At 38.8% G+C, this 15726-nt stretch overlaps 1 protein-coding gene across 2 annotated transcripts in view; it reads left to right on the top strand.

The window, feature by feature from the left end:
• The window catches only part of hp1bp3 (heterochromatin protein 1, binding protein 3), a 39537-nt gene extending 25162 nt beyond the window's left edge, over nucleotides 1–14375 (top strand). For both annotated transcript variants that reach the window (XM_043675550.2, XM_043675551.2), the window contains exons 6-12: nucleotides 3392–3475; nucleotides 6790–6944; nucleotides 7647–7737; nucleotides 8190–8349; nucleotides 9473–9584; nucleotides 12224–12358; nucleotides 12909–14375. In XM_043675550.2, the coding sequence (XP_043531485.1) occupies nucleotides 3392–3475; nucleotides 6790–6944; nucleotides 7647–7737; nucleotides 8190–8349; nucleotides 9473–9584; nucleotides 12224–12358; nucleotides 12909–13179 (1008 nt within the window). In that variant the 3' untranslated portion in view covers nucleotides 13180–14375. The remainder of the gene's footprint in view (nucleotides 1–3391; nucleotides 3476–6789; nucleotides 6945–7646; nucleotides 7738–8189; nucleotides 8350–9472; nucleotides 9585–12223; nucleotides 12359–12908) is intronic.
• Nucleotides 14376–15726: the final 1351 nt, after the last annotated feature.

Raw genomic sequence — 15726 nt, 5'->3', positions numbered from 1 at the left:
CCCATGTGATGTTGTAGTTAATATACATTCCCTACTTATCTTTTGCATAGGCCACACCAGGCTGTTGTAAGTGCTGTGGATTTTTATCAAAGTCCCTTTTTCCTGTTTGGTGCAAGACGGAGGTGTTCCTGTAAAAACGATGGGTTCCATTTTTAGTAACCCACAATCGTCCTTGTTTTTAGCGCAGATGGAGTGATCTTTTAATTTTTTCCTTTGTAGGGTTCTGATGGACCACGTTAACTGTCTATCGTTGAAACGTAAAGATGAATTCAGTTGGGTGAGGATATCCATTTTGGCAAGTGGCTGGGCTACAGGTCCTACCCATAGACAGGTTACCAACTTGGCGCCAAATTCAGTGTGTATGGGTTTGCTCATCTTAATTTTGATCCTATCAGCTCCTGCTTCACAACTTGTCCGCACTGACCTGTCTAGCAGGAGTTTGGTCTCATACTGTGGGGTAGTCACATCAATTCTGCTGTGTCCAAAAAGCATTCAGTGTCCAGGTCACTCACCCTCATGGTCACATACAGTTGATTTCCCCTCTGCTGTCATAAAGCATTAGGAGATAGAGGGACACAGGGTGGGCTCTTTCCGTTTTTTTTGTCAACTTTAGCTCTTGCTGCTGGGTGTTTTTTTTAAACTGTTCGAGGAGATTTAGTCTTACTCCCAGTTTCTGAGTCTCCTCTTCCTCCATGGGGCAATTTTTCCCCTTTGCCAGCACTTCCTGGCCCAGTATCCGTCCTTCCCACAGAAGTGACACCTCCCTGGGCATTTGTCTTGGGTCTTTCTAGGGTTACTGAGGGCCTGTCCTATTTGTACTACCTGTAGGGCTTGCAGTTTGGCATCCATATCTCAGTCAAGCTAGCAGACTTGGTCAACCAGTTCATAATAATTAGTCCCCCTCTGGTCTCAGTCGTGTTTGGTCAGCTTGAACATTTTAGTGAGCTCAGATTTACGTTCAGCCACAAAAGCAGACTTAAGGCTGTCATCACAGCCTTCAAAATCTCTTGTTGTCTTATACATTTGGAACTCAATATTATTTCCAGATCGTCCTAAACCTTATATTCTGGGACTTATGTGGGTTTTTGACAGCGAGCTGTGACTTTTGTCCAGTCGTCTTATGCAGACTATACCCATGTAACCAGTGTTTTATTATTGTCCAGCCAGCTTGCAGGTCCTCCTGTTACTCTCCTACAGCACTTTTGGCTGCCTCATGAAGAAGGTGTCCTTCTCTTATACTCACTTTCATGGTCTGAATATGTACCCCATCCCAAGGATGGAGCATGTAGATTTCCCTGAACTGGTCTAGGCTTTCCCATGTTGTCTTTGGCCCCTTCTTTGGCTGAGGCATTTTTTTAGACCATGTTTCCAGGGGTCGTAGGCCCATGCACAGTGTGCATTTCAGTCCGTTTTACCAGAACAGTCACCTCTGTGGCATCCTCTAACCTTTGCCTTACCACTTTCCCTAGAACTGTTTCATGTTATCTTGGGTCCACTATCCTTGGGGCATATTATACTGCTGCCTGATTTTGGTTAGGGTCTTTCCTAATAATTTTACTTCAAGCAAGTTCTGTAACTCAGTTGCATTTGTTCCTCGGTTAGGTCAGGAGGGGCCAACCCACCTTCGGAGGTCGTAGGCAGTTACCTTGGGTCACTCATGGTCACCTGAATTCATGCGTTGTGGGTAGTTTCCTGCCATAGGCTATTTCAGCCAATTAGGAATGCTCAAGGTCTGGATGTGAGGGATTTGAAAACATGGCCAACTCTCAAAAGGTTCAGGACTGATTCTGGGGCTAGATCACAACGCTAAGAAGGCAACTTCTTACCTTGGAAGAGTTGGTCAGTTTAGATGGTGTCCCCAGTGATCCTGCCAACTGTGCCAAGTTGTAGGATTATATTCAAATGATGATTGTAATCAGTGAGTGGCGAAAATTGCCTTTTTATTCAGCAACCGCAGTAGCACAATTCAAGGTGGCAAGAGAATCCTGAAGTACAGTTCTTACCATAGCTGTTTTATACACAGTTTTTACACACAGAATTTTACTGTCATTATGGTGTTACATTGTTTATCTATTGTTCACAAAGGTTTGTGTGACTTCTGTCCTGGGGAAACAGGAGATGGTTTAAACATTTGTTAAATGGTGTTACTTCTGATGGGATTAAGTGTCTGCTTGTATAATTAAGAGGTAGCCATGCTGGTATTGAACTGGGGTGGACAAAGTTAAAAATTCCCAAGATAACTTAAGGTTTTATTTAAGTGGCATCTCAGTTCAGACAATGTATTAAAGATGTGATATACATACCTTTGTCTCAGGAATGTGACTTGAACGATGCTTTGGGATTTACATATTAATAAATCAAAGCTTGCAACTAAAAGATAAAAGATTTAACCGCAATCTAGGTTTGTTCAACATGTCACATCAGTTGTATGACACTATGATCTTTTGCTATAAGTTCTGTGACCTATGATCCTGCTCCACTAGCTACCTGATGAAGGACCAGTGCTCTGAAAACTTGTACTTCCAAGTAAACCTGTTGGACCATAACCTGGTGTTGAGATTTTTTAATTAAGTATTAGTACTTTTGTCTTTGTAAGTTAGTACATGTTAAGTAAAACTGTTAGGTCTATATGCTTTAAATAAGTTTGAAATCATAAATGTACTTAATAAAAAGAATAAACAATATTAAACTGATTACCACAGACAGGTTGTGAGATTTGTGTTTGCTATTTGCTGGTGAGAGTTTCTTTCATCCAGGCAATTTCGTGGAGGCGCTGCTTTGATAGTAAAGGGGACAGTGGCCTTGTTTAATGTATTTACTAGTTGGTTAAACTGTTCGTTCCAAAGTCTGTTCAGGTCCTGAGAGATGGTTGGTAAGGGCTGATCAATATTATAATCTTTTCATAGTTTTGGGTGAGTCGTGGAAACAGTCGGGAGGGTATTGTTGAATAGGTTAGTAATCTTTGATATTTATTCAGAGGTAGCTTTTGATGTAAATAGGTCTGATTAAGGGTTGAAGATGTGAAGGAGCAGTAATGAGTATGGAAGTAATGTTTTAATTTAGTCTATCCTGCAGCAGTAAAATGCATGACAAAAATGTGGTTTAATGAATGAAAAATGCATTTTCATAAACAACAGGTTACTAAAGTGTAATGAATGAGTGGGAACATGATATTTATGAATATAGTGAGCTGGTGAGTTGTAAAGACACCTATCCCATGTCTGAGCATATTTTGGTTATCCATGGGAAGTCCATGGTTATGTTCCTCTAAGATAGTGAGAACTGATTATATGCAAGTGCTGAATGATATTACTGTTTAGCTTTGTTTCAACAGGTACACAGTATACTGCCTGTATATAATATGCAATAATTCTAAGTATGTCCTTTCCAGGTGAAGGGAAAAGGTGCTTCGGGAAGTTTTGTTGTTGCGTCAAATGCAGGAAAACCAGCAAATAAATCGAAACAGGACAAAAAGGTAAAAGAAATGTTTGCAACAAGTCTAACGATAGTATTAAAGATGTCTTCCATTTCCATTGACCAGTTTTCCACCAGTTTTGCAAATATCTCTGACATTCCAGGAGATTGAGGTGCAAGATATTAGAAAAACAGAGTTTGCTTCAGAGTAGTCAGCATGCCTTTCTGCATGAGATCATGCCTCACAAATTTGTTGGAGTTCTTTGAAGTGACCAGGAAAGCGGTTGAGATGTGTCTCAGGGCTCATTGCTGGGCACATTCCTGTTAGTTATCTATATCAGTGATTTGGATGAGAATATACAAGGCATGAGTAGTAAGTTTGCAGATGACACTAAACGGGTGGTATCGTGGACAGTGAGGAAAGTTATCAAATTACAGCAGGATCTTGATCCACTGAGGAAGTGGACCAAGAAATGACACATGCCGTTTAATATATATAAGTGACGTGTTAAATTTTGGAAAGTCAAATCAAGGTAGGAGCTTCATGGCGAATGGTAAGGACTTAAGGAGTGTAGTGGAACAGAGGGACCTTGGAGTTTAGGTGCATGGTTCTCTGAAAGTGGAGTCACAGGTAGACAGGACAGTGAAGAAGGCTTTTGGCACTCCGTCCTTCATCAGTCAGGGCATTGAGTATAGAAGTTGGGAAGGTATGTTGCAGTTGTACAGGACTTCGGTGAGGCCACACTTGGAGTATTGTGTTCTGTTTGTCACCTTTTTCTATAGGAAGGATGTTATTAAACTGGAAAGAGTGCAGAAGAAATTTACAAAGATGTTGTCAGGACTTAAGGGTCTGAGTTGTAAGGAGAGGTTGGACAAACTAGGAATTTTTTTCTTTAGCACGTAGGCGACTGAGAGGTGATCTTAATGTATAAATTTGAGAAGCATTGATAGGGTGAATGCATTCATTCATTCTTTTTCCCAGGGGTTGGGGAATCGAAGAGGAGCAGGAATCGGTTTAAGGTTAGAAGAGAAAGAATAAAAAGGAACCTGTGGGCAACTTTTTTTCGACAGTTATGCACATGAAATGAGCTGCCAGCAGAAGTGTCTGAGGCAGTTACATTAACATAATTTAAAAGACATGGAAAAAATGGCCATGCTAAATTGCCCATAGTGTTCAGCAATGTGTAGCTTAGGTGCATTAGTTGGGGTAAATGTAGAATAATAGGGTAGAAGAATGGCTCTGGGTGGGTTACTCTTCAGAGCGTCGGTGTGGACCTTTTGGGCCAAATGGCCTGTTTGCACACAGCAGCGATTCTATGAAATACAAGGATGGGAAGTGTTTAGAAGGACATGGGCCAAGTGCAGGGAAATGGCTTTTGTGTGGATGAACAGTTTGGTTGGCATTGACTATTTTGGGCTGAAAGGCCTTTCTGTCTGCTGTAGGACTCCTGACTATTACTCGTTTGTTCAGCACTGTAATTGTGCTGCTTTAGCAGGTAAAGTACACCTGTGTTGAGCCTGACTGATCTCATTTGAAACCACTTTTCTGGTAATATTTATGGGGAAAATCAACAAACTAGGCAAATACTAGAATTTGTTACTAATTTTGTTTGCTGCAGCTTTAAGTTTGTTTTCATCTATAAAATCCCGGACTGCCTGGTGATAATAAGGGTGAAATTATCAATGTTCATTCACTATACTCCAGTGAAACCAACAACAATCTGTATGATTTCAAGTTAATTTGAAAATGAAGAATTTGTTCAATAAATCCTCTTAATATACTCCAGCAACAGTGGGTGAGGTATGATCATAAAAACTACCATTTTTGTGCTTTAACAGCACTTAAAACATTGCACCTTGTTAAATGAGGTGTATTATCCTATTTTACACTATGAACTTATGATTGTTGCTGATCAAGTGTATCACTGGTCCTGCATTACAGTCTGTTCTGATATAATGCGATAGTTCCGTTTCCATGTGATCCCACGTTATAAGAAAATCGCATAGTAGCAGCACCATTTAAACCGATGGACCAGAGTCGCGTTTATAGCCAGTGCAGGTAAGGAAAGTTTGCTTTCTACAAATAATGGCCTAAATTCTTCAATCATGTGGTAGCCAACTCCTGTTGAAGAAATGTGCGTTATAGCAGAACCGACTGTATATATTTGTGGAATAGCATATCGCTGTATGATTCTGATTCCATTCTAAGAAATTCCTAATGTTGAAATTTAGAGTTTGATCTATTGCTCCTTCAGCTTCTGTGTAAATCTAATCATTATTTTGCTTTCTGAAAACTTAAAAAGGATGGATGAGATGATCTTAATACCTTGGTTTCCTGTCTATAAGAATACTTAAATGTGTTTGGCAGCTGATGATAATGGTGCCTGTAGACCCCCTTGACTTGGCACCTGATTTAAACTGCAGTTGAGAAGGGGAAAAACTGTGGCTTGGTTTTCCTGTTGACTGTAAAGAAAATCAGGTCCAGTATGCTAGAATATGCCAAACAAGACTGAATTAATTGGGTTGCTCATAATTTCTTTAAAAGGGTAGTGGAGGAGATTAGTGGAATTGAAAATGTATAGTAACGAAATGTGAATGAGGCATTATTTTTAAATTGAAGCAAGTGTCAATTCAGTCTCTCAATCCTTTGATCTGTTACTTTTTCTCATTATTATGCTGACTACATTTTCAGTGAGGTAGCATTTACTAATCTAGTGTGAAGATACTCAGGTCAAGAATGGTGTTTTGTGCATTTCCTTTTTATTTTAAGTATTCCAACTTTCTCCTTTTCTTGAAGTTCAAATATTCATGTAGCAACGATTTCCATTACCCCAAATCCAAGACACGAGAGAAAATTTCATTTGAGCGGAACTAACTGCTAATAGTTCAGCTGGTATAGAGTGTCAGTCCTGCTGAAATTCAGACTTTAATCCAAATAAAAACTAAAATGTTCACGGAGATTTCAAAAGCAACAACCTAAATTTTGGTATATGTTCCAAGGCAGTCATTTGTCCATGACCTTTTTGAGCATTGTGATTGGTGATTTTTTTCCTCTTGTTATTTTTAACTTAGTGTGTACTAGGATTCCTGCCATAGAACTGGGAACTTTTAATTGATGAGATCTAGGTGATCTCCCGTACTGTATATGGACTTTATCTTTAGCAATTTTAGCCGTTACTAGCGACATTGACAACTGTTTTCAGTTTTCAGTACATCGATATGCTTTTCCAGTTGGAGTAGGAACTTGATCACCTCAAAACTTGCATATAATACCTCTGCTCAGCAAACTTAATATGGACTTTACAGAAGGTAAGTGCTTTATTGCAAACAAAAGCTCTTATTTTTGGTCAAGCCTAGTATTCTTTCTTTTAATAGAAAACTACTTCTTCCGGACCAATGGAGCAGCCAATAAAACTGGAGGATGCTCTCCCACTGGCATTTACAAAGCTGTGTGAACCTAAAGAGGCATCATACAGTCTTATCAAGAAGTATCTTCTTCAATATTATCCCAAACTGAATGCTGAGAGCAGGTATGAAAGTGAAATTTGTGTTCGTGTACTTGTCCAAGGCTACAAACACTCAATCCCTGCTTTGAAATTCAGCCAATTCTTGATCATGATCTGCTTTTCATTGTCACAGAACAATCATTAAAGTTTTTCACTTGTTCAAATGATGTAACCAGGTCAATCCTTAATGTTTTTTTCATAATAGCTGGAAAATGTGGTCTCAGATGATTTAACAAAATTCTTTGGGTTTTACCCCAAATGGAACTTAAGTAAGCAGTGTCACAGGAGGATAAACAGGAGAGAAAGCTGCAATTGAAAATGTCATATTAATAAAGACTGAAGGGAGAGTATGGAATGTGAATGTAGGAAAAGGAAAGAAGAGGCAGAACAGCAATGATATTTGTGTAATAGCAGTATACATACTTTAAAAAGTATCTCTTTGGCAGCTGCATCTCCTTCAACCTCCGCCTGCTGGCAATTAACTGACCAGTAATCAAGAATGACACCTATGTATGTTAGTTATATAACATTTTTTTTGGCAGGGATCTGCCCTTTCCAAATACAAAGTTGATTATTCAGTGATTTTCAATTCACTGCAAGGGGTATTGATGCTTCTGGATATGGCCACCGTATATCTAATCATGTAACATTTTTTGAGATCTTACGTTATACTGTAAGAACTATAAATCATTTCTTACTAACAATTATTTGTGTGCCTGATTGTAGGCCATATTTACTTAAACAAGCTTTGCAAAGAGCCGTAGATAAGGGTCAGCTGGAGCAGATCACTGGCAAGGGAGCATCGGGTACATTTCAGGTACGTATTTCAGGTGCTAACCATGTGTTCAGTGAGATTGGGTCGGGGTTCTGAGGCTCGTTTTGACATACATACATGATCATATTGCATTTAAATGGATTTTCCTTCTTTGGTAGGTGTTTCAAAGTTCTCCTGCTTTTTGCCCTAGTGGTTGAAATTCTGAGATGGTTTAAATAAGTTGGTTATCCTGAACAACCTAAGTTCACTTGGATACCCATCTAACATTTTAATAGTTGGCACCCAAGACAGTTTTCAGTTTGAACACAAGATGGAGCATTTTACAAGAGTGAGTAAAGGGAAAGTTGGCAGTTGCACCTATTAAACTACATGAACTTTCAATGTCTGAACAGAGAACTCTACATTTTGGTTGCCCCTGCAATGCAGTGTCAAAGCTTGATTATGTGAAAATAATTTATTTTTAAAATTACAGTGACTTGAATGTTTTATTGCAGCTCAAAAAGGCTGGAGATAAGCCATTGTTAAGTGGAGGTCCATTTGAGGATGCAATCCTTAGTGCCATAACTGCTATGAATGAACCTAAAACCTGCTCAACAACAGCTCTTAAAAAATATGTCTCTGAGAAAGTTCCTGCAGCAAATTCTAATTTCCAGAGTAAGTCACAACTATCTTTTGTATATTACTTAAATGAAAAATGTAAAATATGAATTGTTTTAAGATCTGACAATTTCTCCTGGAAATTTATTTTCTTAATTGAGAAAGAAGGGCTAGCTTTTCCTGAGATGCTCTTGCTAACCATTGGTTACATACGTATGCATCTTACGGAACATTTTTTAAATTAATGTATGGCTTTTACTGAACTAGTATGTCTTTTCCCTCCACTACTCCATGTCCTTGTTGCAGACCTCCCCACCAGCTTCCCTCTGAAGGGGGCAAAACAATGGGTCCCACTGATAATTCAGGATTCTTTGGCCAGGAAATCCTCTCCAGCTCCTGAAAAGTGATCAGACCAGTTGCAGGAAAACCGAACACATTTGTTTGCTAAAAGTCTTATCATCTTTCTGCTTGGATTTCATTTCCTAAATTTTAAACAGTGCCTTAAGCACAATAATGGCAAGGAACTGATCTTCACTACCACCATCCATAAGGAACTGTTCCTCTGACTGAAGTGAATATTTTTCGCACTCCGCATCCTCTCCCTGTCTAGATCTTCTAGGCCCATCACGTTCAATCCACCAGTATTATCAATGCCTTGAATACTCTGAAAAACTGAGCAAACCCAAAGAATTAAATTCATCATTTTCTGCCATGCACATAGACCAGAGAATATCTCCATTACCATTTTCTTTATGTTCCCAATAAAGGTATGATCTTTTTGAGTTAGAAACCTGCACATTACCCCAGATGTCTCACTACATATTGAGATCTCAAACACCATTTTAGTAATATGTTCTTGTGCAATATTGAATCTAATCAGGAAGAGGAAATGGGATGACGTTAAATGGTTTCCTTTTTCACAGTAAAAATGTTGCCAATATCAGCTCTTCAGTGAATTCTGTTATTTAATTATTTTATACAAATATCTAGGTATGTAAATTTAAGCTTGTGATCTTATCCGCATTGTGGTGATGTAACTTGGCAAAAGCTTTATTTTTTAAATATTTTGTTCTGTGGTTATTTTCCCCTTACTATTGCAACTGAAATGGGTGTGGAAATGGTGACCTTTTCTATCATTACGTTGCCATTAGTATTTTGATCTGTGTTCTGTTGTTTCCAGTGCATATGTTGAAGAGAACGTTGCAGAAGTGTGAAAAAAATGGATGGATTGAACAAATTTCTGGGAAAGGATTCAGTGGCTCCTTTCAACTTTGCTTCCCATTTTATCCCAGGCAAGGAGGCTCTTAATTAACAGGATTTGGAGCGCTTCCGTATTGTATTGACATTTGCAGTTTCTATCAAAAGGGCTTATATCAGCTGCGATCCCCTGATCTGTCACTTGGCTTTTTTTAACGACGACTGTTTTTGATTTAGTTAAACAAACATGAGTTGCATGGTTCATTTTGTGTTCAAAAATGCAGCTTTTAAATTCATTGAACATCTTGAGGAAAATAATGATAATCACCTCACAGGGTTAACAATTGTGAATAATGTTTTCAAAAAGTACCCATGTTCCTTTTGTGTGGTATTTAATTTGACTGTCCATTAGAATTTGATTATAGTTTTTAATGTTGCACTGAATATGCTGGTTCAGCATTGATGTCCAATTCGATGAACTATCTTTTACAAAAAAATGTAAAGAATGGAGAAGAATGCAGAGACTATTCATAATCGTGGTTTGTAGGGATATAAGATTTTAGTAATGTGGATAGATTGGTGAAGCTTGGGCTGTTTCCTTTCAAAGCCATGTTGATTATCCCTAATCAGTCCTTGCCTTTCCAAATACATGTACATCCTGTCCCTCAGGATTCCCTCCAACAACTTGCCCACCACCGATGTCAGGTTCACTGGTCCATAGTTCCCTGGCTTGTCTTTACCACCCTTCTTAAACAGTGGCACCACGTTAGCCAATGGCGGGGAAATCATGTCTCACAAACTTGATGGAGTTTTTTGAGGAAGTAACAAAGAGGATTGATGAGGGCAGAGCTGTAGATGTGATCTATGTGGACTTCAGTAAGGCGTTCGACAAGATTCCACATGGGAGATTTGGTAGCAAGGTTAGATCTCATGGAATACAAGAAGAACTAGCCATTTGCATGTGGTATGTGTATGGAATGTGTATGGAATGAGCTGCCAGAGGAAGTGATGGAGGCTGGTACAATTGCAACATTTAAGAGGCATTTGGATGAGTATATGAATTGGAAGGGTTTGGAGGGATATGGGCCGGTTGCTGGCAGGTGGGAATAGTTTGGGTTGGGATATCTGATCGGCATGGGTGGGTTGGACCGAAAGGTCTGTTTCCATGCTGTACATCTCTATGACTCTAAGAAAGGAAGGTTGAGTTGTGACTTGACGGAGGTGATCGAAATCATGAATATCATGGATTAATGGACAGAGAAACTGTTTATGTTAGACGAATTATGAACCAGAAGACACCAATTCATATAGTTAGCAAAAGAATCAGCAATGTGTGAAAAAGTGTTCTTTATGCAGAAAGCTGGTTAGCATATAGAAATATATTGCCAAAAATTACGATGGAGCCAGATTAAAATTGTGACTTCCGAAAGGGAATTGGTAAGCACCTGAAGAGAACGCTTGCCCAGCTGCGTGGAGTGGATGTGGGAGAGGTCTGACTTGCAAGTTGCCAAAGCTGCCTTATTGGGGATAGGCAGGAGGTGTCAAATGGACAATCCCATTTTGCTTAATCGCTTCTCACTTGATCAAGGACTGAGGAAGGCTCTTTTTTTTTACTAAAGTAACATTCCTGATAAATTAAAAAAGAAAGTGGAATGCAGAAAATTCTAGACTGACTAGCATGACCTTGGTCATTGGTAACATTTTAGAGTCCCATTATTAAGGGTGAGACTGCGGAATACTTGGAAGTGCATGGTAAAATAGGGTTGAGTCAGCAGAATTTTGTCAAGGGAAGGTCATGCTTGACAAATTGTTAGAATTGTTTGAGGAGGTATCGAGCATGTTATGCAAAGGAAAGCCAGTGGACATAGTCTATTTGAATTTCCAGAAGACCTTTGATATGGTGCTGCACAAGAGACTGCTAAATAAGAACCCACGGTTTTAGGTGCAAGGCATTGTCATGGGTGTAAGGTAGAGATTTGGGGATGAAGAGGTCGTTTTCACAACAGCATCTGGTGACTAATGGAGTCCTGCAGAGACAATAACTGTTCCATGTGTGGGCGAAGGAACTGAGATTTGTTGATTTTGCAGATGACACAAAAAAATTGTGGTGAACACTCGTGTTGGGGAGGCTGCAGAAGGATGCGAATAAAAGTGGTAGATGGCAAGTGTGAGATTATGCACTTCGGTAGGAAGAATTGAGGCATGTACTATTTTCTAAATTGCAACGGCTTTGCAAATCTGGTGCACAAAGGGACTTAGGTATCCTTGTTCAGGATTCTCTTAATTGGTAGGTTCAGTTGGCAATTCAGAAGGTAGATGGAATGCTAATATTAATTTCAAGAGGGCTAGAATGTAACAACAGTGATGTAATGCCAAAGCTCTCTAAGACTGTGGGTATACCATACTTGGAATATTGGGAGGAGTTCTGGGCCTTGTATGTAAGGAAGGATGTGCTGCCATTAAATGGGACCTAGAAGAGATTTACAAGAATGATTCCCATGGATGAAGGAGGTTCACTGGATCTGAAATGTTAACTGATTTCTCTCCACAGCTGCTGCCAGACTTGCTGAGTATTTCCAGCAACTTCTGTTTTTGTTTCTGGTTTTCAGCATCCACAGTTCGTTCTTTTTTTATTCTGCTCTATATTTAATAAAGCATTAAGCTCTTACTTTTAAGATTTCTTTGTTTTGCACAGCACTAATTCTGGCTAAATATTTTTACCATTTTTCTTTAGCCCTAGTATCCTATTCCCAGAAAAGAAACATCAGGAAGAAGAGGAAGAATCTGAGGAGGAGGAGGAGGAGGAGGACGACGAGGATGAGTCAGAATCAGAAGAGGATGAATCTGATGATGAACCACCTAAAAAAAGGTAGCTGAGTTTCATTTAGTATTAATCTTTTTTTGAGGGTGTACATTTCTGCAAGAATAAAGAGTTGCTTATGATAAGTATCAGTGTTCTGGCCTTAGTATCCAGCTCATCAATTGTGATGTTTGAATCTGTGGGATGCACAAGTATTTGAAATCAATAAAGCCTTAGCTGAGATAAAACTGGAGATTTGAAATCTTGGAGATTTGATACAAGGTAAATTATTCAAAATACACAGCAGATCCCATCACCTGTGAAGAGAATAGGTGTCAAAACTGTCAGAACATTGACAGCTTAAAGCTTAGAATTGTTCTGTTCTTAACCGATGTTGAAAGTCTAGCGTTGAATTTAACAATTCATATTCAAAAGTGATTCTTACAGTAGAGAGAGTTTTTAAACTTTCTATTTCAATTAAACTGAGTCAATTTTATAAAATGTGTTGGTTGCATAGCAATGAACAAATAAGAGACATTGATAAATTGCCAGATTTTTGCCATTTGACTGCAATATATGGGCTGCTGAGTAGCTATTTCTCATTTACAACCTGAAACAGACACAAGGCAGTTCCGCGAGCCAAGGCCAAGCTGCAGAAACGAAAAGCTGCCACGTCGAAAAAAGCAGTTGCTGCTAAGAGGAGCACGTCGTCAAGAAAAGCACCAGCAAAAAAAACAGCTAAAAAGTCCAGGTCCTCACCAGTGAAGTTGGCCAAAAAACCTGCGGTGGTTAAAAAGCCTCTGCGTGGGTCTCTTAAGTCTCCAGCAACTCCAAAGAAGGTGAAAGGACCCACCAAGACCACAAGGCATTCACAGAGGCAGAGAAAGTAGCAAAGGCAAACGTGGAATGCTTTTCTTTGGTGGTGCATGGTTTTGTCTATTTGAAACATGCCACGTGACATGATAACTTTTCTGCAGCTAACCTAGAAAAAGTAGAAACTTATTTTTAGATAATTATGTAGAATGCTATTTTAGATAAGCTGTTGGACATCAACTTGTTTCAAGAAGGTTTTTATTAGTTTAATGGGTTTTAACACTTTATATTTAAGTGTGTGACCTTATGATGAAATAGTAAGCAACACACTTGGTTTTTACCTTTTAAGTGGGGAGCAAACACAATTGTTGGTTGACTTAAATGAATATCATGGTTTTGGAAAATTCATTTGTTGCTGTAATTTTTTATAAGGTGATATCTGACCTCCATAGTTGACGGATTCTTCCTGGGGTGACAATGGCTTCGTGATAATGTCACTAAGCTAACAATCAGAGGCCCAGACTAATGCTGTGATGTATGTGTTCAAATCCTATAATGGCAGCTGATAGAATTTAAGTTCAGTGAATAAAACCACAATGGTGCCCATGAAGCTATCATCAATTGTTGGAAAACTAAAAATCTATCTGGTTCACTAGTGGCCACTAAGGAAGGAAATCTGCCATCCTTACCAGCTGACCTAAATATAATTCCAGATGCTCAGCAGTTCATACATCACATTAAAGTAAATCTTGAAGATGATGTTTCCGTTAAGGTATATGCAGCAGCTTGGAAGATACCGTGGAGATCTTATTGTGTTTAATGAGGAAAAAATGTTAACGCTGATGCATTCAAAAAATTGGTTACACTCTGTAATAAAATTTCAAAAGGAACATTGTTTGGGGAAAGCTCATTTGTGCCATGATAGAGTGAGATCAGACATTAAGATTTTCTCATGAAACTAAAGGGGAGAGCCCCAAAATGAGGATGGTGAAAATCTTTTGCTTTGGCCTGTCTTCACCCATTACGGTCAGGTGTTATCTTAAGTTCATTAATATTGTTCAAAGTCCCTGTATGATTTGTATTGGAGATCAGTGTAATGAAAATCACCTTGTACACATTGTATGTGTATTGATGAATGTTGCTACTCTATTTTACTTTTTGATAATTGCATTAGTGTCAGATTTGTTGAAGTACAGTACTTGCATGCAGCACCATTTTGTTAAGCTTTTTTCTGTAATCTTGTCTCACTTAGTAAAAAATACTGTACATTGTATATTGTTGTCAACAATCATTTACAGCTTGCCTTGACAACACGTGAATTGTTGCAGCAAGATTAGCCTTGGTTTTCCTTTACTCATGAGCTGCTTTCAGCTTAAAATAAGCATTTTTTCATATGATAAAGGGGGGAAAATTTAGAACAGTGGTTCAGTCTGTTGTGTATTCATCAACCTATATTAGCACTAAAGAGAGAGACTGCAGCTGAAAGTTTACCCATTCATTTCTGTTCAAAAATAGGAAACACTCAGGTCAGACAGCAGCAGTAGAGAGAAACAAAGTTGTGCCAAGATTCTGTCTATCTAATTTAATTTCAATTTCCAGTATCAGATTGTTTTTATGACCATCTTTAATTTTGCCTATGAATTGAGATTATGACTGGTCCAAAATGTTTATGGTTAATACCGGTTTTAATCCTATTTTAAAATACATTTTTGCTGTTTAGTTTGTTACAAAGACAAATTCAGAATAATCTAGCAATATGCAAATTAGTTGGAATAAGGGAGTTTCTCTACATTGTGAAAGCTGAAGAGGCAAATCTGCCATGCTACAGGACCAATAGTCAATCAAATATCTACCAGCACAGAACTTGTCTGCATTATAACTAAACCTAAGAATCTTCAGTAGTGCACATAGAGCGAAGACCTTTAAAATAAGTTATGCAGGTTCAACATGTTGAACTCACTACATCCCAATTAGTTGCATATTAAAATGGCTGATTTTGATGCAAGTGAACCCAATTCACAAACCTTATTAGTGTAAGCCTAAATAGGTACCACTTATCTCTTCATATCAGCAATTTATCAGGCTTTTCATTTGAGACCATGAGCTACACCCCCCTCCCTGATGTAGAAATTATGGTTTGATACCACCAAACACAGATGACTCCCAAGGGAAGCCTACTGCACTCTTTAACCTCCTGAATATGTGCAGAATGCTAAGGGGCACTGGACGTTTATGCATCAACTTGGCAAAGACAGGCAAGTCTAACTCTGACTGAGGGAGATAAAATAGGAGGCCATGCAGTTGAGCCAAGAAGGCGTTTGATGACTTCAAAACCTTAATATGTTTTGTTACTGTCTGCATATTGTATAGGCAGCTAGATCCCAAGGGGTTGAGGTTCTGATTGCTATGACTGGGAATCGTAGAGGTGCTGGTTGTGGTATGTGTATGGGGAAGAGGAGCTTCACTGTGTTTTCTGCCACCAGAGAATATGGTGAACTTGGCTAAAACCTCAATGGCAAGTAACTCTCTCACATTATGTTCAATGTCTGTTAAATATCATTGCTACCTCGTATAGAGACTGTCTTGGGTTGTGAGACCTCAGCTCCATATTCAGGTAAGTTTAC

Source organism: Chiloscyllium plagiosum, unplaced genomic scaffold, assembly GCF_037043375.1.
Source record: "Chiloscyllium plagiosum isolate Xiang-an unplaced genomic scaffold, Cpla_swu_hap1 HiC_scaffold_37, whole genome shotgun sequence".
NCBI classification, from domain to species: Eukaryota; Metazoa; Chordata; class Chondrichthyes; order Orectolobiformes; family Hemiscylliidae; genus Chiloscyllium; species Chiloscyllium plagiosum.
The sequence above is the reverse complement of the archived record's forward strand: the minus strand, read 5'-3'. Positions and strand labels throughout refer to the sequence as shown.